Here is a 21,393-nt window from a genome sequence, read left to right on the forward strand (position 1 = left end):
AAGAACATATAGAGCAAGTTTGCTCATGTCAAAAATGTGCCTCGCCATCGGCATCGTCACGCAGCGGACGCATTTACCTCCAGGCACTCTAGGCAGTCCCCAGAGCCCCCTTGACGTTGTCACCAAAGGTCCATTCCTTGGAGCCGTCCCAGTTCAGCGACCAGGTCATCAGCCCCTTTAGCTTTCCGTTGTAGTTGGACAGGATCTGCGCCACGTTGGCCGTGGACATGTAGCCGCCGCCCGCCCCGGGTTGCGCCGGCAGGCCCGGCACCTGCTTGTCGTAGGGGATCTTGATCGTCACGCCCTGGATGGTCAGCCCGCTGTTGAGGCAGTCTGTCTGCGCCGTGAAGCCCTTGACCGTGCCGGCCTCGTACGAGTCGCCCGCGCAGCCGTACATGGCGCCGTTGTAGTACTGCATGTTCAGCCACCACAGCCGGCCGTTGTCCAGGTACTTCTTGATGATGGGCAGGTACGAGCCCCAGATGGAGCCGTACGTGACGCTGCCGCCGGTGACGTAGGCCGTCTCGGGGGCCATGGTCAGGCCAAAGTTGGCCGGCATCTGCGCGAGGATGCCGTCGATGATGCGGATCAGGTTGGCCTGCGAGGTGGACAGGCTGGTGATGCTGCCGCTGCCGGTGAGCCCGGCCTCGATGTCGATGTCGATGCCGTCAAAGTTGTACTTCTTGAGGATGGGCACGATGGTGGCGATGAACTTGTCGGCGACGGCGGAGGAGCTCAGGTCGATGGCGGCGGTGGCGCCGCCGATGGACATGAGGAGGGTGGCGCCGCCGGCCTTGGCCGCGCACATGTCGGCCGGGCTGGCGACCTTGACGCCCGTATCCATGCCGTCCTCCCACAGCGCGGTGCCGTCGGGCAGGATCACGGGGAAGGCGGCGCTGAGCACGTTGTAGCCGTGCGCGCGGATGTCCGGGTTCTGGATCGGCGTCCAGCCAAAGGGCGGGTGCACGCCGTTCTTGGCGCCGTCCCAGTTCTCCCAGTAGCCCTGGAGGACCTTGCCAGCCGGCTTTCCCTTGGTCGCGCACGTGTCGGCTCGGGGGGCGAGAGGTGAGGCGCCGACCATGGTCGAGGCCAGCAGCGGAAGCAGCGCGAGGCTTGTTTGGAGAAATGGTGCCATTGTGTGTATGTGTATATACAAATGTGTCGATGTACGGAGGAGAAACGAGGACAGGGAAAAGAAAGGACAGGCAAGTGCGGTATGCAATGTATTAGTTGTTGTGTCTCAGTACAATTCTGGCGAATGTGGTCTATACCATGGACGGCCGTCCATGGTATTTATGAGTCCTGCGCATGCTCCTCAATGGGCAAAAGCACACGAGAGTGGTAGTATCTCGGTGCCATCACATTCCTCACTGTCTTGGAAATTACAGGACACAGTTCAGTACCGCCGAACAAAGGCCACGGCGAGGTAACGTGGGATCCCTGTGCCGGTATAGCATGATCCAAGACGGTGTCTTCTCCGGTGGCCATCATGATCATGCAGTCTTACTGGATGAGCCCGTCTAGGAAGCAGGAAGCACCCCCACATGAGCTCTGCATGCAAGGGGAATCACGTTTCAACCCAAAGTGCCTCGTGATTGATGTGCCATTCGATTACCCAGAGAGGCATGTAGCAACTCGTTAGCTCCGGTGGCTTACGCTGACAGGTGGCGCCGGTCTTGATTGCCTGGTTTCCACTGTTCAAAAGAATATGCTCATTCATCTCATCACTAAGTTAGTTATTCCACGGCGGAATCCATTTATCCCCTTGATTAAAAATTAGCGTTTGCGGGGTGAGGTTCATGCCACGTTCCGAGTCTAACTTGCTTGGTCTGAAACTCGTAAAGCTGAGAGATATCCAGCCAGCATGGTAAAAGCCTAGATATATGCGAATGTATTCATTCATAGCTCCAAGCTTTTCGCATAACCTACTCGTTAAAGGCTTATTAAAGGGACGGCGAAGCCAAGTGCATGCACGTCCCATGCTGTCGCTTCCAAATGGCCTCTTCTACAAGGGCTTCCGTTCCGTGTCACACGTAATCAACAAAATATGGTAAGTCAACACTCTGGGCATGTGAGCTTGGCAAGTCCGTTGTTACTCTCCGGCGAGGCCCTCCGTGCAACGCGGCCACCTCATTTGGACAATGGGTCGGACGCCGTGTCCTAAAGAAGCCACGTTGTAGTATTCTTCCAGAGGGACTAGTTCAGAATCAGGTCACACGTTGTTCCTCCAATATATTGAGTTGATCCATTTACAACCTTCGGCCCAGTTGCGCCCAGTGTTAGCGAGTGTTACCTTGGCTTGAGGTAGGGTGGAACGTGCCGGGGGTGCAGGTCTGTTCCGTGGGTGGCCAAATTTGCAGACAAATTAGTCAAAGCTATTGACCTCGGTGGGGGAATTCTATTTATTTTGCCTTTTGTTAACTTGCAAGAAATTAAAGTTGATGGGCGGGGGCTGTCCATGGTGACTCGAGATTTCAGTCAGGGTGGGCAATGCAGGAAACAGATGGCCGTAGAAACGAAATGCTTTCTCCTGCGTTAGAATGCTTAGATCTTACCAGTCGGATGAATCAAGTTCGAAGCCGATCGAAACAGCATTTTCCTTTTCCAGACAAAGGATTGACAGTGCTGATCGACAGCCAGCATCCGGCTGCCTGCAGGGCTGGTTTGGCGGTTAATATGAGCTTAAATATAGGCCTAATAGTGAAGCCGGTAGTGAACCAGAGCCGTGTGAGTGGTAGCGTTTTCTTCCAAGGTTAGACATAATAAAACATATCAAAAAAATATCAAAAGAAATATCAAAAAAAAAGATATCAAAAAATATATAAAAAAAAAAAAACTTTAATGTTAGTCAACCAATCAGTACTCTTCAAAGTTGTCGTCGTCGGCTTGCTCGTAGAGTCCTGGTAACTCGCGGATGCGGTAGAGCTGCAAGAGTAAATAGCTTCATGATGCGATGCGACCATAACCAGAAAACTGAAAAAAGGATAATTTCAGACTCTACTATTCTAGTTCATTTACTTTCAATTTTAAACGGTTTCCAGGCCTCGCGCATGAATTTCCACCCATATCCATTTCCAGTGAATAATGTCAAAACTATAGGGTAGTCGGAAGTAAGTGGCATATAAAGTACTTTGAAGATTGGACTACGAGCCGCTAATGTATCACAATGGGCATTTTCTTATTTGTTCGCTACCTTTTTTGGCGGCCCTCCTTAGTGTAAGCAAGTCGCTCCTTTCCCCGTTCTCCCCGCGGTAAGCTACTTGGTGCATGGTTACTGTCGGACATCAAAGCCGACGGCGATGAGCAGAGCAGCTTTCTCCTGAGTAATCCATCTTCCCATATCTAGCCAGATTGGTAATGCAAATAGAATGGAAATGCATTCGGAATTCTGCTGCTGAGCCGAGCCGAGACCACAGATGGTCGGGCGGCCTGCAGCGGGGAGATCGGGGAACCACCCGACTCCAAGCCTCCTTGGACAAGGAAGGGCAGCGTTCGAGCGACAATACCGCTGCTGGTTATCGCGACAAAGGAACTGTAGAGGTGATGAGTCTATAAATAGACAGCAAAGGAGGTTTTCCGAAAATCATGAAGCAAGAATAATCCAGCATTCGTGACTTCATCTTCATCATGGCTTCCTCCAGCAACCTCTGCGTCTGTGTGACTTGCGGCACACAGTTTGGCATTCCATACGAAGAACGGCCCCCGACCTGCCGCATGTGCGATGTATGTTTATCCTGAGCCTAGACTAAATTTCTCTACATTTCCGTCTATTAACGCTGGCGGCCAGGAACCACGCCAGTTCGTGCCGCCCTCCGGCCAGTCCTGGACAACGCTCGCCCGGATGCAATCCTCCTACCGGAACGAGATCAAGCAGGACGACGTCGATGGCCGCATCTGGTCCATCTTCTCCAGCCCACAGTTTGCCATCGGCCAGCGCGCCATCCTTGTCGAGACCGAGGCCGGCAACGTCCTGTGGGACTGCGTCAGCCTGCTGGACGCCGCCACGGTCGCCTTTGTTAGGGCCAGGGGCGGGCTGAAGGCAATCGCCATCTCGCACCCACACTTCTACAGCACCCACCTGGAGTGGGCGCGTGAGTTTGACTGCCCGGTGTACCTGGCCGAGGACGACCGGGAGTGGCTCAACCGCGAGGACGTCGACGACCGGCGTCGGTTTGTGAGTGGGCTGGTACTGGAGATACTCCCTGGCGTGAACATCATTAAGCTGGGAGGACATTTTCCGGGAAGCTCGGCCCTCCACTGGAACAAGAATCTTGTAAGTCTAGGCGTCGGTACTCTTGGCATTTCTTCTCGACTTGACATCGTCATCATTGCGCCGAATACTAATACCCCTCCTAGTTCGTCGGTGACTCTATCGGAATTTCGCAGGTAAGTACCCCGTTTCCATTGTGCTCTTCGAAGCTGACTTTCTTGTTATTAGTCTGGCTTGGTCCGCTCTCACCACAACAAAAGACACCAGACTTTCTTCTTCCACTATGCATTCCCAAACTTCATCCCCCTAGGGCCCACTGCGATGCTTGAGATGTGGAAGAGACTGGAATCGTGGGAGTTTGAAAGCCTGTTTTCCCTGTTCTATCGAACGACGGTTCGTGATCCCGACGTTAAATCCATGGTGCTGGACAGCATGCAGCGCCAAGCGCGTCACCAAGAAAACAACAGCCACCCGCTGTTGGATGAGCGCTGGAGGAGCAAGATCTGATGCCTGCAAAGCTAATGATGGGCTGCGTTCCAAAGCTTGTGGTACATGACATGACACAAGTTCTTTGTTACATTTATAGTGGCAATGTTAGTGAATCGAAAGTCGAGGCGTCAAATAGCTCTGCAGCCAAATAAGGACCAAGGCCACTTTGATCGTCCAACAGATCCGCCATGCCCATGAAATAGTCTCCATCTGGCTGGCTAAAGGGATTCGACTCCTCGGGAGGGAGGTCGGAGATATCGGAATCAGCTAGAAGAGGAAAGAAAAACCAAGATGTGAGCAAGTCGCCGTGAACCAGAGCTGTCACTTGCCACTTACACCGGTAGTCTTGTAGTTGAGACAAGTATCGGATATACTTGACGCACCGCTTTACAAGAGGATTGCTATTATCCAGATTTTCGAGCGCGTCGGCCGCTCTGACAAGGTTGAGGCGGCCTTCAGCCACCACAGTTTGGGCATTCATGCGATGACTGTGTCGTGCGCAAAGCATGCCGCCACACACCATAAGCGCTGCCGTAAACACTGCAACGCCAAAAGAGTTAGCCGACTGGACTCGGCCCTCAGAGCAAAGACGGACGAAATGCCACTCACCGTAGTAAAGGGTAAAGAACCACACACCGAGGTTGCTGTCCTCCACCGGACCGCCGCCAAAGACCGAGGCCGCCATCCCGATAGTCTCCTCGGCAGAGGAGATGCACTCAAACGCCTCGGCCATGGCGAGCTGCGTCGTGTACGGAAGCTCCACGTCGTGCCTCCCGTTGATCTTGGACAGGTACCTGAGAGTCACGCACAGCAGCGGTCTGTGGATGAGGATGGATACGCTGTGGTACCTCACCGTCGTGATGGCCCGCAGCTTGTTCATCCGCGAGCTGTGCTTCAGCTCCGGCGAGCTACTCGGCAGCAGCGCGAACGCCGCCGGCAGCGTATCCGCCCACCTCCGCAGCTTCTGCCGCAGCGTGCTCGCCGTCTGGAGCATCGACACCTCGTCCTCGCCCTGGTCCGCGCCGATGTTGCCGCCGTACTGGGCCTCGATCGAGAGGCCCATGATCTGGTAGAGCTGCACCGAGATGGACAGGAAGTCGGTCGCCACCTGCGCCACCTCCGGCGCGGTACCGCCGCCGTGCTGCTGCGCAACGCCGCCTTCCGGGATGCGCCACGGCTGCGGCAGGCGTACGGTCATGTGCGCCGGGGGGATCGCGCAGGGCCGGCCGAACGTGGCGCTCAGCACCGTGTCGAGGCAGTAGATGGTGTGCCAGGTACGGTTGCGCATCTCCTGCACGTTCCCGTCCAGCTGCCGCCCAACCTTGTCGCTGTGCAGGCCGAGCGCCACCGCGCTCCGGACCAGCAGGCCGTGCACGCTCCAGGCCTCGCCGGCTTGGGGCGTGCCTTGGAGGTAGAGCGCCTGCAGCAGCAGGAACTGGACGATGTCGAGGCTGACGGTGCGCAGCGACGAGGCGCCGCACAGCGACATGGCGCGCCGGTAGTAGACGAGCGATTCCTGGAAGCACTGCTTGGACGTCTTGCCCTGCTTGCGGTTGATGTTGCTCGCGATGGCGAAGATGAGGTTGAGCTCGCCGAGCCAGGTCTGCCGGACCTTGTTGAAGCCGCTCGCCTTGAAGGCGTCGTACGTGTAGCGAAAGGTCGCCTCGTGCAGGAAGGGGAACAGGAGGCCCATGGTGTTGAAGTAGCGGTTGATCATGACCTCCATGTCGCCCACCGGCGGCAAGCGTGATGACGTTGCCAGCGACTGCGGCGTCGTCGGCAGTGCGCCGAGCGGAGAGTGCTCCGACGATAGTATCGTCCCGCGCTTGCCGTCGGCGTTGTCGCCTTTGCTCAGCTGGGGTCCCTCCGGTTTCTTGACGCCCCAGATGGACGACACGGATGCGAGGAGGTAGCGGACGAAGCCGATGTTGGACGACTCTCCGAAATAAGCCGCCGCGCGCTCGTCGACGAATGTGATGGCGAGCCCGTCCGTCCTGGCCTCTGCCTCGCTTTCCGATTCTCCCGAGTCAATCACGGAAGCGTCAATCTCGATGCCATCATTCGCAGGCCCATCCCTCAACGGCAAAGTACTCCCCGGAAGCTCCTCATAGGGGTCTCCGGCTGGGGCGCATGCGGACAAGTGCCCCGTCAGCAGGTCATCGTGCCTTTGCAAGATATGCTCTACCTTCTTCAAACGTTGCTCCAGGCCCGAGACATAGTCCTTTTGAACAATGATGTTCGTCGTAGAGTCTGGCGCATCATATTGACACTCAAACCCCAGCTGAGTGCACGTTGAACACGTGGGTCGTCGCCCATCACACCTACAGCGAGGAGGGAGGGGTAAGCGGTCATGCTTCATCAGCTTGACAGGTGGCGAGGTGTACTCTACCTTGACTTTCTAGTCCGACAGGAAGTGCATGCCAGAGCAATGCGACGGCGCTTAGAGCCTGTCGCCGGGGCGGCCGAGTCTGCCATGGCGCGGTCGCGGGGAGTTTGGGGAGAGGACGGAAGAGTCTGTGGCGGCGGTTAAGGCTGGGCCGAAGCAATTAAATACCATCGCGGGTATCCCATCCCACCCAAACTAGCTTTATTAGTGCTGACGACGTGAGATCCAATCTAGAAGGCTTCTAGCGCGGCGGATTTCTATGTGGCTTAAACGCTGGTCGTTTTCTTTTCTTTTTTTTTTTTTTTCGTTATTTTTCGTTATTTTTTCGTTACTTTTTCTTTCGTTTTTCTTTCTGATCTTTCGAATATCAAGATTCATTTGTCGCCTCTCGTCCTAGTGTTTCGTGCCTCTACTTGCAAGCTGAGAAGTTGTGATGGCCCTCGAAAATAGCCAACGAGATAGTAGTTAGTTTAACGAGCGGGACAAGTCGGCTATATCGGTAGTGCTCACAGTATAAACCATTCCCTAATGAATAAAGCTTATCAGTTAAGCAGAACTGGGTGTATTTCTTATGAGCGGAACATTTTGCGTTTTTCATTTGATGAGATCGCGCACTGTGCACCTCCTATAAAGAAACGGTCTCGTCGTAGTACTTATTGCCACGGAAAGCATGCATGAATAATTCAAGACTTCAACTCCATTCGCTTGTACAACCCCCTATCCGGTTTCAACCTTGCATCTTCAACGCCACAACTCACAAACAGACGCCCAGAGCGCCGTCTTCACCAAACAATGACTGGCTTGATCGCCTCGCCACTACCCATCGCTTCCACCGCCTGGGCAAAGTTTTCGTGCTTGAAAAAGGTGACAAGCCTCTCGACCGGGAACTTCCCATCGCGCCACCACCTTATCATTTCAGGAATGTGCTCGCTCGATTTTACTTGCCCCTGGATGGCGCCGAAATACTGCTTGCCGCTCACCATGTAGCTCTGCATATGCAGTGAGAGATGCGAATCAGGCATGCCCGTCCCTACTTGGATGACCTTCCCCAGGTATCGCGTTGCATCCAGTTGCGCAGAAACCAGCGCCGGGAACGCCGTCGTGTCGACGCTGATGGTAGAGCCGAGCCCTTCGCTCGCTTCCTTGATCTTCTCGACGAGGTCCTTCATGCCGAGGTTTTTCGTGTTGATGACATGCGTCGCACCCAGTGACTTGGCCAGCTCCAGCCGACTGTCGACTCTGTCAAGCCCGATGATCACCTTGCACCCTTGATTCCTGGCTGCAATGACCGCCGCCAGTCCAACACCCCCGAGACCGGCAACTGTGAGGCAGTCTTGCGGGCCGGCCTTGGCGACATTGACGACTGTGCCGCTGCCCGTCTGCAGACCACATCCTAATGGCGCAAGAAGCTTCAGGTCATCCTCGCTGAGGCCCAACCCGGAGACGTTGACGACACTCTTGGCACTGACGACAGAGTGCCGCGCGAAGCTAGACTGACCGAAAAATCTGCCCGCGATGCCGCCCTCAAACACAGGCTCCCCCATAAAATTTATTTCGAAAGCCTTAACACAATGCGAGGGTACTCCAGAAAGACAGACATGGCACTCTCCACAGTATGAGAATGAGAGGAGAACAGGGTCGCCAGGCTGCACATTCTTGACGGAGCCCCCGGCCTGCACAACATAACCGGAGCCTGACAAGATCAACTAGAGTTTCAGCAAGTTGCGACTGAGAAAATTGGCAAATGTATCTCACCTTCGTGTCCGAGCACACGGGGATAGTAAACGGCGGGCACTCCCGCGTCAGCCGCCGTGTTTCCGCAATGGAGATCAGTGTGGCAGATACCAGAGGCGACCATTCGGACCAGGACCTCGTCGTCACGCAATTCTCGCAATTTTACCGGTTCCAGCGCCCATTTTCCTTCCGAGAAAGGTCCCCTTGCTACAAGTGCAGTTGAGTCAACAGGCATCGAAGGGGCCATGGCAGTGTCGGGCCAAACAGATTCTTGTGGATGATAGAGGAAGAGGGATCCACCGTAGAGAATGAAGTAATATACAATGACGAAAGATATACAATGATGAAGGAAAATGTTTGCGATTTTAAAGGTATTTATATCTGTAAGGCGGGGTTGAATGCGGGGGAAGACAAAGTGCCGACCTACGTTAATATAGTAAGTTTTCCAGGATACCTCCCGCCGCCTCCAGAGCGCCACATTATTTCTTGATCGTCCTTTGTCAAAGGCGATCTGTTGCTATACATTCCTCAAGTCTCTCACTATCAATTGCTTACACACCATAGACCCTGAAGAGGGGCGCAATCGCACAGTCGTTCGACCCACCGGCTTACCGAACAGTTGGTCATTTTGCAGTGACGAATTTGTAAGGGACGATAAATTTGTGAGAGTAGGAGCAAAAGTCCCGTGGCCGTTTAAGTTTGGACATTCTCGGGCTTCTTCCTCGGCCAACAATGGCGAGACCCCGTCGCGCTTGTCCACCGCGGCATCTGGACCGGCTCGGCCATTACGGCTAATGACCGCAAACCATGCGGTCGGAATTGCTCGTGACCGGAATTATATTGACCTCACTGCTCAGGGTCACGTTGAACGGGGGTTCCGCGTCCCTCCTCTTGCTTTCTAAAGGCTGGGTGCCGTAGTCTCACTGGTCTGGGCATAGCTGTCCGAGATGGCCGAGTCTTGGTTGTAAGCGTCGTTCCAGCGAGAGGATGCTCGACGAGTTAGCATATTTTTTGCTGCAGGGAATAGATGGGCATTTGTGTTACCAGAAAAATCGCTTCCCTTGGTCACAGCATTGTTGTCCATGGTGTGGCCGATTTCATGAGCCCAGAGCGTAGGTAGCTCTGAATGTCGCCAAAGTAAATCATGTCACTGAGATCTGAGCTGTTTAGGGTGAGAATGAGTTTGTCAATGACAACAAGGCGCAGGTCTTTACTAGGTATACGCGCTTAGGGTGCCGGGCAGAGCTGTTCAATTCAGTCCGCCAACCAAACCAACCTCTTCAACAGCCATAACAAACTATTTAGTTAGAGCTTACCCGATCGTGGTTCGTACCCAGTCGCACATTCTGACGGGCAGACGGCCAAAGACATCAATCATTTGCTCTTGACTCACTTCGGCCTTGTGGTGGCGACACATGATCCAGATGTCATGTCATTGCAGTCGGTGTAGTGAAAATTGAAGACTTCAATGTCATATGGGCTCAGATTGTGCGCATTTGCGACATCGTGGCATCGGTCAGGGACCCCTATTCCAGGTCAGTCTGTCCATCTATATAGATACCAGTAATTCTGTTTTCGCTGCCACGTACAGCCCCATCCCCATTGATCGTGGGTCGATTGGGTTGACTTGAGCTTTTTGACGAGGCCAGCACCTAAGGAAGGAATTTCAGGCTTGATCAGTGGCTTATCAAGTCGCCCATGTGCAAGTGCAGCGAAGCTCAAGCCAGTCAAGCCACAATTCATAGCGACGACCATAGTGGGAAACACTTGTTCTTGTGTTGATTATGCGCACTCGTCATCGGATATGAAGGGTAGATATTTAATTTATAGAATCAAATATAAATAGATTCAGAGATATTTTCTAGCCCATGTAAACGTTTTCTTTGATCAAATTGCACGAATTGATTGCTCCTGTGCATCTCGTAGTGTCTCTATTGGCGGGATTTCAGTGCCCAGTGAGATTATAAGCTTTCAGCCAGCACCCACTGCGTTAACAGCCGCTAAAACCAGTGCTGTACAGTAGACCTGGAATAGGAACCGCTTTGCGCGTCGTCTTGTTTATAATTAGCAGATAATTTGGATAAGGCTGCTGTTTGTTTATACATTGTAATATCCTTGTCTTTGGCTCTAACTGAGCCGCTCCACCCCCATGGTAAATGATTACTGTGATTGCTCGCGGCATACGGAGGACAAAGTCGGTAGATCGCTCCCTGGCGGTGTGAACTGAGGTTGTCTGCTCTGCCCATAGGTCAGACGTAGAAAAACATCCAAACGAGCCCTACTATGGTACAAAATAACCGAATGTTGACCTTTACCCCTTTACTGGTATAACAAGCACTTCCCTCTGTAGTTGTCTTCCATGCTGTCGTCTGGCCACGGCATTAAGAGTGGCAATGCTCGGTGTCCATTCGGAAGACGGAATGACATCATGTAATTTATTATGGCACTAACAGCCTGACAGCCTCGAGCAGGGCCTTCATCTAGAAGGAAACGACGTGTCTATCTAAATCCAATGAATTAAAGCTGCCGGCTTAAAAATGTCTCCAGCCAACCGAGCAATAGTCTTGCCTACGCCCTAACGCCTCGACAAACTTAGCAAGTTAGTTATCAGCCTGACTCTTGCCAGGCCTGGGCTCATGTAGACATATCGGTGCTTATCTTTGGTATAGGCTCGGTCGATTCTTTACGCGAGACTGACTCTTGCACAGACCTGAAGACTCAGCTATTCGTGCTTGACATTGTAAAAGTGGTGGAGCTTCCCAGTTCTTACAATGCTGGCTGGACAGTTATCGAGTCAAGGGGACTGCTTAATGCATAATCACCTGAGAAATTGGTCTGCTCTAATCCCCGGTGGCGATCTCATAGCTCTTGCTACTATCGGCCAAAAAATATTGTCCAAGTACGAAATCATCACCAGATTTATAACTGACTCGAATTTTCGAGCTCGTTATGGAGCAAATCCTATAGGTAGTACATTACTTTCACTATTGACTAGTCCCTAATGATGCCTATTTCGCGATGTCGTAGTGGTGATCTGCCACACCCAGCCTTGGAACGCAAGTCAGTTATGACGCGATAAGCAAAGACGGAATGAGAAAGTAGGAAGTAGCCAGCGGCAGCTATATAAGACCGCATATTTATAGCAAAGAGAATTGACATGTATAGAGTCGTCAGGAGAATAGGGAGTTGAGTCAGACAAGAGCCCTGCAAAGCTTAGTTCCGCGGAAACCCTGGGCAATTGCGACAAGAAGGCTTTCTTTAATTTATTAGCCCAGAAGGGACAATACGGGTCACGACTGCTGTCGTTCATGTGCACGTGTGTGTTTAATTAATGCTGCTCAAGCATTACTAGGTGCCGTGCTGAGCGTCATAACGTCGCATTCCGCAGGCAGCACGGCTGGGCAGTCTATCCATGTAACCGGACCTTGTAGAAAACCAATTATTTGGAGGAACACTCAGTCTGGAATCAATTCCCCAGCCAGGTACATACATCTAAAGGTATTTAGGTAGTTGCACCCCCTAGAATAACAGGATTCGGTTATCGGGTTTGCACTGTTGATTGTGTCTCCCGATCGCGGATGGCCATGCACCAAACTAACCTACGTCGATTTTGCTTCCCCAACGCCATAACCCATTTATAGCACTAGATTCCTGCATTGCGATGCATGACTATCCTGACATACATGATGCATGACTATCCTGACAGACATGATGCATGACATCAAGGTAAATAGCCCTGTTCTGTTTCCGTGCTCCGAGGTTGAGGATCAACCTGAACATCGTCTTCCACACCTTGCTCTTGGAGTATATATACTCAAGGTACGTGCTGCCCAGTTGGTTGTTTCCATCTCCATCTCCAGAGTATCCGACCTCAAAACATTCTTTAACTTTACACATTGCATCCTTGCACCTTTTTCAGAGACCTTCTACCCACAATGAAAGCCAACGTCGCTATTGCCCTAACCGCAGGGCTCCCAGTTGCCCTTGCGTCGGCATCGATGAACAAGAGAATCATTTCACCTGATAAATCCACGGACCGCTACAAGTTTACCGTCAGCATCCAAAACAGCAACCACAACCACTTGTGCGGCGGCATGCTTCTGGACAGCACTACTGTGCTTACTGCGGCCCATTGCTTCAGTGCTGCAACCGATGAAGGTTATGTTGTGGCGGGAAAGATGGTATATTTCCTTTCTCGTAAAAAAAAAAAAATGGCCTCCCCCGAAATTTTCTCGGGAGCTTCTCGGCACTTCTTGAGCTAATATCTCAACTTTCTAGGATCTGACCAAGGATGGGGAGTCACGGTCAAGATCGCCACGATTCAGCAGCCTGTACCTGGGACGCCGAACTGGAAGCCTGCCGCCAAAACTAACAAGATCAACGACATCGGCATCATCAAACTGGCCACGCCGATAAAGACCAGTAAAGAAATCGAGTATGCGCCGCTTCCAAAATCCGCCGATGACCTCGCAGCAAACTCGGACGTAGTTGCTGTTGGTTGGTAAGTGTGTCCGCTCCCCCGCCTCCCCACCTCAACCACCGTCTACTTGGGAGCTTTATCCTCGCGAAACGAGACCAATGACTTAATAGGGCTGCTTCAACGTGAGAGAATACTGACAATTCTATAGGGGCAATCCTGCCATCCTGGAAAAGGGCGAAAAAGCCAAGCCCACTGAGAAGCGGGCTGAAGCCGTGATCCCTCTGCAGACAATGAACAAGTGCACAGAGAGTAGCAAATGGGACCTGGGAGATTTAAGCACACTGATCTGCGCGGGAAAGGTCGGGAAAAACGTCTGCGAGGGGGATAGCGGCGGTCCCCTCATCGACGTCAAGTCCGGAACCCTGGTCGGCCTCGTCTCCCACAGCTTCGACGACGGCCAAGGGCGCAAGTGCAACGGCCCCAGCCTCTTCACCAAGGTCGGCAGCTACCTCGACTTCATCAACAGCAACCTCGGACAGAGCGGCTACACGGGCGGCGCGAGCCAGTGGTACAAGGACGACCTGAAGCTGGTGGACCTGAAGGGAGATCTGAGCAAGGGCTGCACGGATCACTACGAGGCAAAGGCCGGGGAATGTCTCAAGCCCATCGACGACAAGTTCGGCGCCGTCAACGGAGAGCTCGACGAGACCGCTGACGATGCGAAGTGGGATGCCTACTACGAGGAGACGGGCAAATGTTGGAGACTGCGGGCCGGCTTGACGCAGTGCCCTGATTGTGTAAAGGATGCGAAGCTCGACTGGAAGCTTGACCAAGTCGTAAAGTGCGCCGATGGAAAGACGAAGAACTGAGTATTACGACCGGTTGGTAGTAGAAAGGATTGGTAGACTTAGCACTGGGGCCCCAATAACGAGGTTGTTGAACGAGGCACGGGGTGAAAACACAGGCTGAGCTCTATAGTGCTAGCTAGGAAATAGAACAAACCTTGCTTCTGCTCCCCAATAGTTTCGCCAAATGCGTGATTGTTTGGGTGTCTATTGGTCCTCATGCCCATTTTGAAATGCTATCGCTCGCAGAGGCAAAGTTGGAAAAATTGCCGTTTCTCAGATGCTTCAATACATATTGAATAGAAACAGTAAATTTCCTGTTTTCTTTTTGGATATTAACATAATATTTCTTGTTCAGTCTTCGCTAGCTTCTCTTATTGCCGCCCCTTCCCGTGCAAGCGGCTCTCACTCAATCGTCATTGCGTCGTATGAATGCAGGGTATCATTATCTCGTTCTCCAAGGACTTTTCGTAGAAGCATTTTCAGAAAATAGGAATTCGAACTTGGTTGGTGTAGTCGATGTTGTCGTTGCTCAGCTCGATGCGGTCATGGCACGTACCGAACAGGCGATCCCACACACGGGTTTGCTTTCCGTAGTTGTGGCTCTTTCTCCAGCCCTTGCGGTGGTGCAGATCGTGGTCCTCAATTCTCAGCTCCGCGTTGAAGTAGTTTAGGATGGGGCTGAAGGTAGAAGCGGCCTGAATGTTGAGTCGCAGACCGCTGTGGCCGCCAGCCTCGGTGAAGGCAGTGTACTGGTGGCAGACGAACCAGTCGTAGAACCCAAGCGGAATCCCAAGGGCCATAAATGTCAGGTAGGTAAAGAACGGGATGCCAACCATGTCGAAGAACTCTTGGACGTCGTCGGCGTACGCGGATAGCATGGCGTTTGGGTGCTTGGTCAAGTGGTGTGTCCGATGGAACTGCCAGAGTCCGTTGACGCTGTGCATGGCCCGATGATACCAGTAGAACCAGAAATCCAGAACAACGCCGTACATTCCGATTTGGAACGGAAGCCAGGCCCACCAGGACAGCGAGCTCATGTCGTGCAGCGGCGATGACGCCTGGTTATAGGTTAGGTAGACAGCCAGGAGCATGCGTCCGCCTGCCGTCTTCCAACCAGCACCAAGAACTCGAGCGACACCAGAGTCAGGGATGCCATCACGCTCATTCTCTCCATCCAAGAAGCCGTATATGTGCCCTAGTCTTCGAATGATGTGCAGTTGATGAACGACAACCCACAGGAACCCTGCGGTGTAGTAGCCAACGGCGGCAAGGAAAGGCAGCTGAATTCCAGTAACGGACAGCCAGGTCTGGTGAACGGCCAAGACAACCGCTGCGTGGAGCAAAATCCATACGTGCTGATCGGTTGTGCTGACGTTGGGAACCTTGTCCGTCATGGGGTGGACAGGAACCTCTCGGTCCAGGTCGCGATGGAACGGGTTGATGGCATATAGAATCCAGTGGTTGTGGTTCCAGCTTTTCCGGTCCCAGGTGCGCCAAGTCGACTTCATAGAGTCTTTGGCGCTTGCCGGCGGTACAGTCATGATGGAATGCCTTGATAATAGATACTGTTTGCAGGAAGGAGATGGGCTGCGATGGCGATGTTTGCACAAGAGTAGCGGCGAAGCTGAGGGAGGGCTTACATACGGCTATATACATAGGACTTATAAGCGCCCTAGTATGAAGACGCCATGGGGGCCATAGAATGCGGGGAAAATTGATTACAATTAGATGCTTAATCCCAACAAGTTTATTGTAGCCAGAAGTCATGCGCACATAATTCCATTCTTCTTTACTAAAATTTACGAATGGTTGGGGCGGCAGCGCGTCCCCTTGGCTCGTTGTCCCGAGAGCCCGCCCAACCCCACGGCTGAACCGCCGAGGCAAGAATTGAGGGGAACCACATGAAAGTTGGGGCTTATTTGCCGCCATCTTCGTTATGCAACGATTCGACCAACCAGGAATGGCGCTTGGCGTGATATCTTGTCCTCGATTTGCATGTGAAGACGGATGCCCCTCGTGGCAAGTGTCAAGGCGTATTGGTCAAGACCAATCATGAGAGAGAATTTCGAAGATTCGACCTGATTAGGCATGTACAGGCACATTGGCTTTTACTTAAAAGCCAGCCAGTCTCACGTTTCACATGCCAGGATGGCATAAACATAGCTGTCCCAGCTGTAAGAAAACTCGTCCCACTGATTGATCGTCAGCATGTGCTTTGGAGCCACCCACGTCAACATTCAACAAACTCACAAAAAAAAGACACGATGGAGTGCTATTGGCTAAAATGGGGGCTTCGATGACGAAGCAAAGACCCAGCTGTCATTATGGAGCGAGGCAGAAGACGGAATGCAAATGCCTGCATGCCTACTCTTCTGGCACTGAGCATCCATCGTCGCAGCTCGTTTGTTCTGTCAACACAGACATGAAAATGTAGCGGAAATTTTGGGAATATGTAAAAGCGCTCTTTTTGCGCTTCCTGTCTCTATTACTCTATATGCAGCGCTGGGAAAAACCAAAAGATGCGTCACGACCTGGGCACAGCGCCCTTTCCTTTTCGTCACCTCACTTCTCCGTCCAGAAGAGCCAACCGATCGACAGGACCAGCTTGATTCCCGCGACAGTCCACAGGGACGGCTGCACGGCGCCCGACGCCTTAGAGATCCAGCCGCCGCAGATGGCGCCGACCAGCGTCAGCACGAACGCCATGAACCTGCGGTTGCGCTTGTCGTTCTTGGCCCAGGCGAGCAGGGCCGGGTCGGACATGAGGTCGCAGAGCATGCTGGTGACGACGACGGTCGGGATCTCGCCGACGGACAGGCTGCGGCTCGACACGATCTGGCCGGCCGCCTGGAAGCTGAGCAGCGCGATGACGGCGATCTCCTTGAAGTCGACGGAGCCTGGCGCGCGGTGCGACGGGTAGGATCCGTCGATGACGCCGCCCTGGATCAGCGCGGCGGCCAACATCACGAAGATGGACTGGCCGAGGAAGGAGAGGCCGAGGACGCCGCGGCGGCGGCCGCCGAGGAGCATGGCGAAGCGCGCGAAGCAGAAGGAGCCGATTATGAAGAAGCCGATCGAACAGAGGGAGCGCGCCCAGCCGTAGGGTTTGTTGTTGAAGCCAGTGGTGCCGAGGGCGACGAAGATGGTGTTTCCTGAAGACGAAGAATATTCAGTCAGCCTCATCGTGGGGTCTTCGCGGGGAAATCGCGACAGTGACTCACCTGTTTGCATGGAGACGAAAGTACCGTAGGCTATAACATGTGTCAGTCACGTCCCAATGCCACGGTACTGGTACAAAAACAAAAGATCTCCCCAGAGAGACATACCATTGTAAATCGTGCCGTCAGTCAAACCCGAGACAAAGCAGCACGCGAGCATGGGCAGGTAGGCGCGCTTAACGTCCACCTCCTTCAGGTACTTGGCGAAGAAGCTCTGCTTCTCGACGGGGCGGCCCGACTCAGGATCATGCTTGGATTCTTCCGACGACGACATTGTTTCCTGCGCAGCCATGAGGTTTTTGCTGTTGTTCATGACGGGGCTTGGTTGTTTGCTGTGGTTGCAGGGAAGTAAAAGAGTTCGTCTGTTATTATGCCATGCAACAGCAGACGGGCATTACTTGAGGGAAACCGGAGAAGAAGGGAAAATAGGGAAAAAAAAACGGGACAAGCCGGGTATGGATAAGAATTTAGGACCAGGGTGCATTTAGGTGGAAATAGCGCATGAGCCTTGGGATAATAGCGGGAGGCGGATCTTACACAGAGCGGGATCGGATCCGCTTGCGAGACAGTGGGCAATTCAGACTAACAACAGCGCTGATAGCAACAAAGCAAAGGCGCAATTCAATTGCCGCTCAGCTTCTTGCCAAGCCCTGAGTCTTGAGGCTGAGTGGGTTGCGACAGACAATACATAGTTTAGAGTAGTTTTTTGCCTTGTCCGAGACTCTCCCTTTTGGCAAGCCTGTCTCTTTCCCTCTCCCTGTCTGTTTGTCTATCTCTTTCTCTATCTCTGCCGATCCGGCCAACGAAAACGTCTTACATCCCATTGGGTTAATAACCTTCACTGGCCGCAGATGCGGGCGTCCGCTTCCAACTCCTATTGGACAAACACCACCAAGGCTTAGCATGCCATGATGCTAGTTCTTAGTCTGCCAAGTGAACAAGCCCCATGCACAACTCAACCACCTTACTAAGGTTTCCACTTTATTATTAGGTAGCGATGCGACGTCGAGTGTGAGGTTTCTTGTCAGCCGCAAACTACCTTTACCCCAACCCTGCATCAAGATTTGTGCGAAAAGCGGCGGTGCTATACCCAAGGAACGATAGCAGCTCGGGAATCGGAAGACGGCTTACGGTTGGGCCGCTGAGACAGGGAGGGGTTTTTTCGTTTTACCGGTCATTTCCGACGCTCCAAGACATGCATCTTTTGGAAGGAGAAAAAACAAAGAAGAACAAGCAGAAGACGCCGCTGTTGTAGCGCCGGTGTGAGACTTTCACAGGGTCACGCTCCGAACCACCGCCTTTGCCAAGACCGGCGCTGCGGCCGTCTTGCCGAGCTGGAAATGAGCCGACGAGGCGCAGCGCTCTGTTCACGGTCCGAGATCACGCGGCGCAAGACCTATCCTGAAGATCAGCGAGGATGATTAGATGTTTGGGGGCCTCGCCCTTCTGCCCAAGAGGCTTGGCGTTGATCCAGGCTCGGACCCGGCGTCCAAGTTCCCCCAGGTGGTATGGCCTCCCAAGACGCGAAGTTACGTGAGGAGAATAAGCATACTTCTCAGTAGTGTCATCCTCGTCGACCCACTGGGTTCATATCGCCTGGGCCCCTTCTCAGCAGTATTGCCTCTACCCATCGTTGGTCATTGGATGATGCAACCCTGGCGGCAGGGATCGTAACGATGGTCGTCTTCGCTTCCCCCAACGACGGCGTGACTTGCGCGTCCGAGATAAGCAGTATTACTGGTAAGATGAACTCCGGAGTCCGTTCTAGATGTGGTTTGCAGTATTAGCATCATCGATGCGCTTCGGCTGTGGATCATCGCTCAACAAGAGGTCGATGAGCGGCTGACCATGACCAAGAAGATGTCTAAGACTATAAAGACGCCAGACAGGCCCTCTGTTCGAGAATACTTTTTTCCACTTACTTAAATCAATCTCGCCCTTTATCCTTTTTGCATCTGCTCGAGTTTTCCATACCCTCTCGCAGCATTCTCTCACATCATATCACATAACATCACATCATACTCCCGTCACATATACCACAAGATGTCGCCCGCGGTTGTCGATATTGTTGAGACCCCGGTCGTTGAGTCCCCCGTGGAGACCATCCCCGTGGTCGAGGAGCCCGTGATTGAGTCCAAGGGCAGCTCCGTCGAATACCTGCCCCTGAACAGCGTTGATGCCGTCGACCTGCCCGCCATCGGCGCCACCAAGCTGCGCAAGATGATTTTTGAGTCCAACGAGCTCATCGTCTGCCCCGGCGTCTATGACGGCCTGTCAGCCCGTACCGCCATCGAGACCGGCTTCAATGCCCTCTACATGGTACGCCTGCTGCCCCGTTTAGACATATGCCATCGCCTCCAACTAACTCATCACGTATAGACCGGTGCCGGCACCACCGCCTCGCGTCTTGGCCAGCCCGATCTGGCCATCGCCCAGCTCCACGAGATGCGTGAAAACGCAGAGATGATTGCCAATCTCGACCCCTTCGGCCCCCCTCTGATTGCCGACATGGACACCGGCTACGGCGGTACGTAATTTCCGCTGTCTCACGGACAACCCTGTCCAACGCCACCCACGCAGAAGACTAATCCCGAAAATAACAGGCCCCATCATGGCTGCCCGGACCGTCGAGCAGTACATCCGCGCCGGCGTCGCCGGCGCCCACCTCGAGGACCAGGTGCTGACCAAGCGCTGCGGCCACCTGTCCGGCAAGAAGGTGGTCCCCCGCGAGGAGTACTACTCGCGCATCCGCGCGGCCCACGCCGCGCGCGTCCGCATGCGCTCCGACTTCGTGCTCATCGCGCGCACCGACGCGCTGCAGTCGCTCGGCTACGACGAGTGCATCGAGCGTCTGCGCACGGCGCGCGACCTCGGCGCCGATGTGGGCCTGCTCGAGGGCTTCAAGAGCAAGGAGCAGGCCGCGCAGGCGGTCAAGGACCTCGCGCCCTGGCCGCTGCTGCTCAACAGCGTCGAGAACGGCGCGAGCCCGACCATCACCGTCGACGAGGCGCGCGAGATGGGCTTCCGCATCATGATCTTCTCCTTCGCCTGCATCGTCCCCGCCTACAGGGCCATCAAGGAGACCTTGACGCTGCTCAAGACCAAGGGTATCGTCGGCACCCCCAAGGACCTGACGCCCGTCAAGCTGTTTGAGGTTTGCGGTCTGAAACACTCCATGGAGGTAGACCAGTCTGCTGGCGGTCTTTCCTTCTCTGACGGCATCTCTAACGCATAAGGGCGTTTGATGCACTAATGGCTGTTGCATATTTCCTTTGTTTTTTTCTTTTTTCCCTCCCTTTCTTTTTCCTCGTATTAGATATTCTCGCAAGTAACGACACAGCTTGCCCGACACAATAGCGCGATTTATTTTTCCCGTAAATAGGTGCAACCATACATATTCTCAATTTATTACTCAAAATCTTCTTACCTTTGTGCATCGTTTATTCGCAGGCTCGTAGAACCATGCAACTTGACCTGCGGGCAGGGTGAGCCGAAAACCTTACGCCAGAATGAGATGAAAAAGCAGCCGACTTCTAAATCGAGCCATCATAAATTTTGCTGTACGAAGCGTTTCGGAGGCCGCCGCTTGTCGGTGGCCGCCGTTTGTCGGTGGCTGCCCTGTTGCTTCGGGCTGGGATAACTACCCTAGACCCTGGCACACGCACCCCTTCTATCTCTCCCAGCCCGCGCACACTGCAAACGCAACCACCTTAGAGGCAAAGCAAAGAAATCGGAGAAAAAGAAGGAGGCAAAAGCAAAAGCATGCCCCGCTCTTACTCCTGTAAGACCAGCGGTGGCTGCGGCTCCGAAACCCCCAAACCACGCCCACCGGTACGAATTCTTGCTCTCTATAGGCGAAGACGACTTGAAGAGAATCCGTCGCTACCGCCTGAATGGCTACCACCTCATCCTCCTCGACGATACCCTCGACCAAGGCCGGCCGGTACCGCCTCGTCCATAAGCTCGGCCACGGCGGCTTCTTGAACCACCTGGCTCTGCCTTGACACAGTGCCGACCCGGCCCACGTAAGTCGCCGTCAGCCACCTCAAGCAGATACGTTAGTATATGTCGGCGATATACACCATCAC

At 53.5% G+C, this 21,393-nt stretch overlaps 8 protein-coding genes across 8 annotated transcripts; 3 read left to right on the forward strand and 5 right to left on the reverse strand.

The window, feature by feature from the left end:
* Window positions 1-88: 88 nt before the first annotated feature.
* ISF_02394 (endochitinase) lies at window positions 89-1,135 on the reverse strand (the record flags this gene model as incomplete). Its single annotated transcript, XM_018846000.1, has 1 exon — window positions 89-1,135. The coding sequence occupies one exon, from the start codon at window positions 1,133-1,135 to the stop codon at window positions 89-91; it is 1,047 nt and encodes a 348-aa protein (XP_018706707.1).
* Window positions 1,136-3,627: 2,492 nt separating this feature from the next.
* On the forward strand, window positions 3,628-4,717 carry ISF_02395 (metallo-beta-lactamase family protein; the record flags this gene model as incomplete). The annotated part of the gene is made up of 4 exons (XM_018846001.1): window positions 3,628-3,723; window positions 3,788-4,273; window positions 4,357-4,386; window positions 4,439-4,717. The coding sequence occupies 4 exons, from the start codon at window positions 3,628-3,630 to the stop codon at window positions 4,715-4,717; spliced, it is 891 nt and encodes a 296-aa protein (XP_018706708.1).
* Window positions 4,718-4,790: 73 nt separating this feature from the next.
* On the reverse strand, window positions 4,791-7,051 carry ISF_02396 (Transcription factor; the record flags this gene model as incomplete). The annotated part of the gene is made up of 3 exons (XM_018846002.1): window positions 4,791-4,966; window positions 5,036-6,949; window positions 7,021-7,051. 3 exons carry the CDS (start codon window positions 7,049-7,051, stop codon window positions 4,791-4,793), a joined length of 2,121 nt encoding a protein of 706 aa, XP_018706709.1.
* Window positions 7,052-7,867: 816 nt separating this feature from the next.
* On the reverse strand, window positions 7,868-9,066 carry ISF_02397 (Alcohol dehydrogenase superfamily, zinc-type; the record flags this gene model as incomplete). The annotated part of the gene is made up of 2 exons (XM_018846003.1): window positions 7,868-8,778; window positions 8,841-9,066. 2 exons carry the CDS (start codon window positions 9,064-9,066, stop codon window positions 7,868-7,870), a joined length of 1,137 nt encoding a protein of 378 aa, XP_018706710.1.
* A 3,688-nt stretch (window positions 9,067-12,754) lies between these two features.
* Window positions 12,755-14,108, forward strand: ISF_02398 (Serine/cysteine peptidase, trypsin-like protein; the record flags this gene model as incomplete). Its single annotated transcript, XM_018846004.1, has 3 exons — window positions 12,755-12,977; window positions 13,098-13,320; window positions 13,448-14,108. 3 exons carry the CDS (start codon window positions 12,755-12,757, stop codon window positions 14,106-14,108), a joined length of 1,107 nt encoding a protein of 368 aa, XP_018706711.1.
* Window positions 14,109-14,566: 458 nt separating this feature from the next.
* Window positions 14,567-15,628, reverse strand: ISF_02399 (Fatty acid hydroxylase; the record flags this gene model as incomplete). The annotated part of the gene is made up of 1 exon (XM_018846005.1): window positions 14,567-15,628. The coding sequence occupies one exon, from the start codon at window positions 15,626-15,628 to the stop codon at window positions 14,567-14,569; it is 1,062 nt and encodes a 353-aa protein (XP_018706712.1).
* Window positions 15,629-16,649: 1,021 nt separating this feature from the next.
* On the reverse strand, window positions 16,650-17,618 carry ISF_02400 (DUF1275 domain protein; the record flags this gene model as incomplete). Its single annotated transcript, XM_018846006.1, has 3 exons — window positions 16,650-17,239; window positions 17,309-17,338; window positions 17,414-17,618. The coding sequence occupies 3 exons, from the start codon at window positions 17,616-17,618 to the stop codon at window positions 16,650-16,652; spliced, it is 825 nt and encodes a 274-aa protein (XP_018706713.1).
* Window positions 17,619-19,348: 1,730 nt separating this feature from the next.
* On the forward strand, window positions 19,349-20,540 carry ISF_02401 (Pyruvate/Phosphoenolpyruvate kinase; the record flags this gene model as incomplete). Its single annotated transcript, XM_018846007.1, has 3 exons — window positions 19,349-19,624; window positions 19,685-19,832; window positions 19,909-20,540. The coding sequence occupies 3 exons, from the start codon at window positions 19,349-19,351 to the stop codon at window positions 20,538-20,540; spliced, it is 1,056 nt and encodes a 351-aa protein (XP_018706714.1).
* Window positions 20,541-21,393: the final 853 nt, after the last annotated feature.

The sequence above is a fragment of the Cordyceps fumosorosea genome (genome assembly GCF_001636725.1).
Source record: "Cordyceps fumosorosea ARSEF 2679 chromosome Unknown scaffold_4, whole genome shotgun sequence".
Lineage (NCBI taxonomy): Eukaryota > Fungi > Ascomycota > Sordariomycetes > Hypocreales > Cordycipitaceae > Cordyceps > Cordyceps fumosorosea.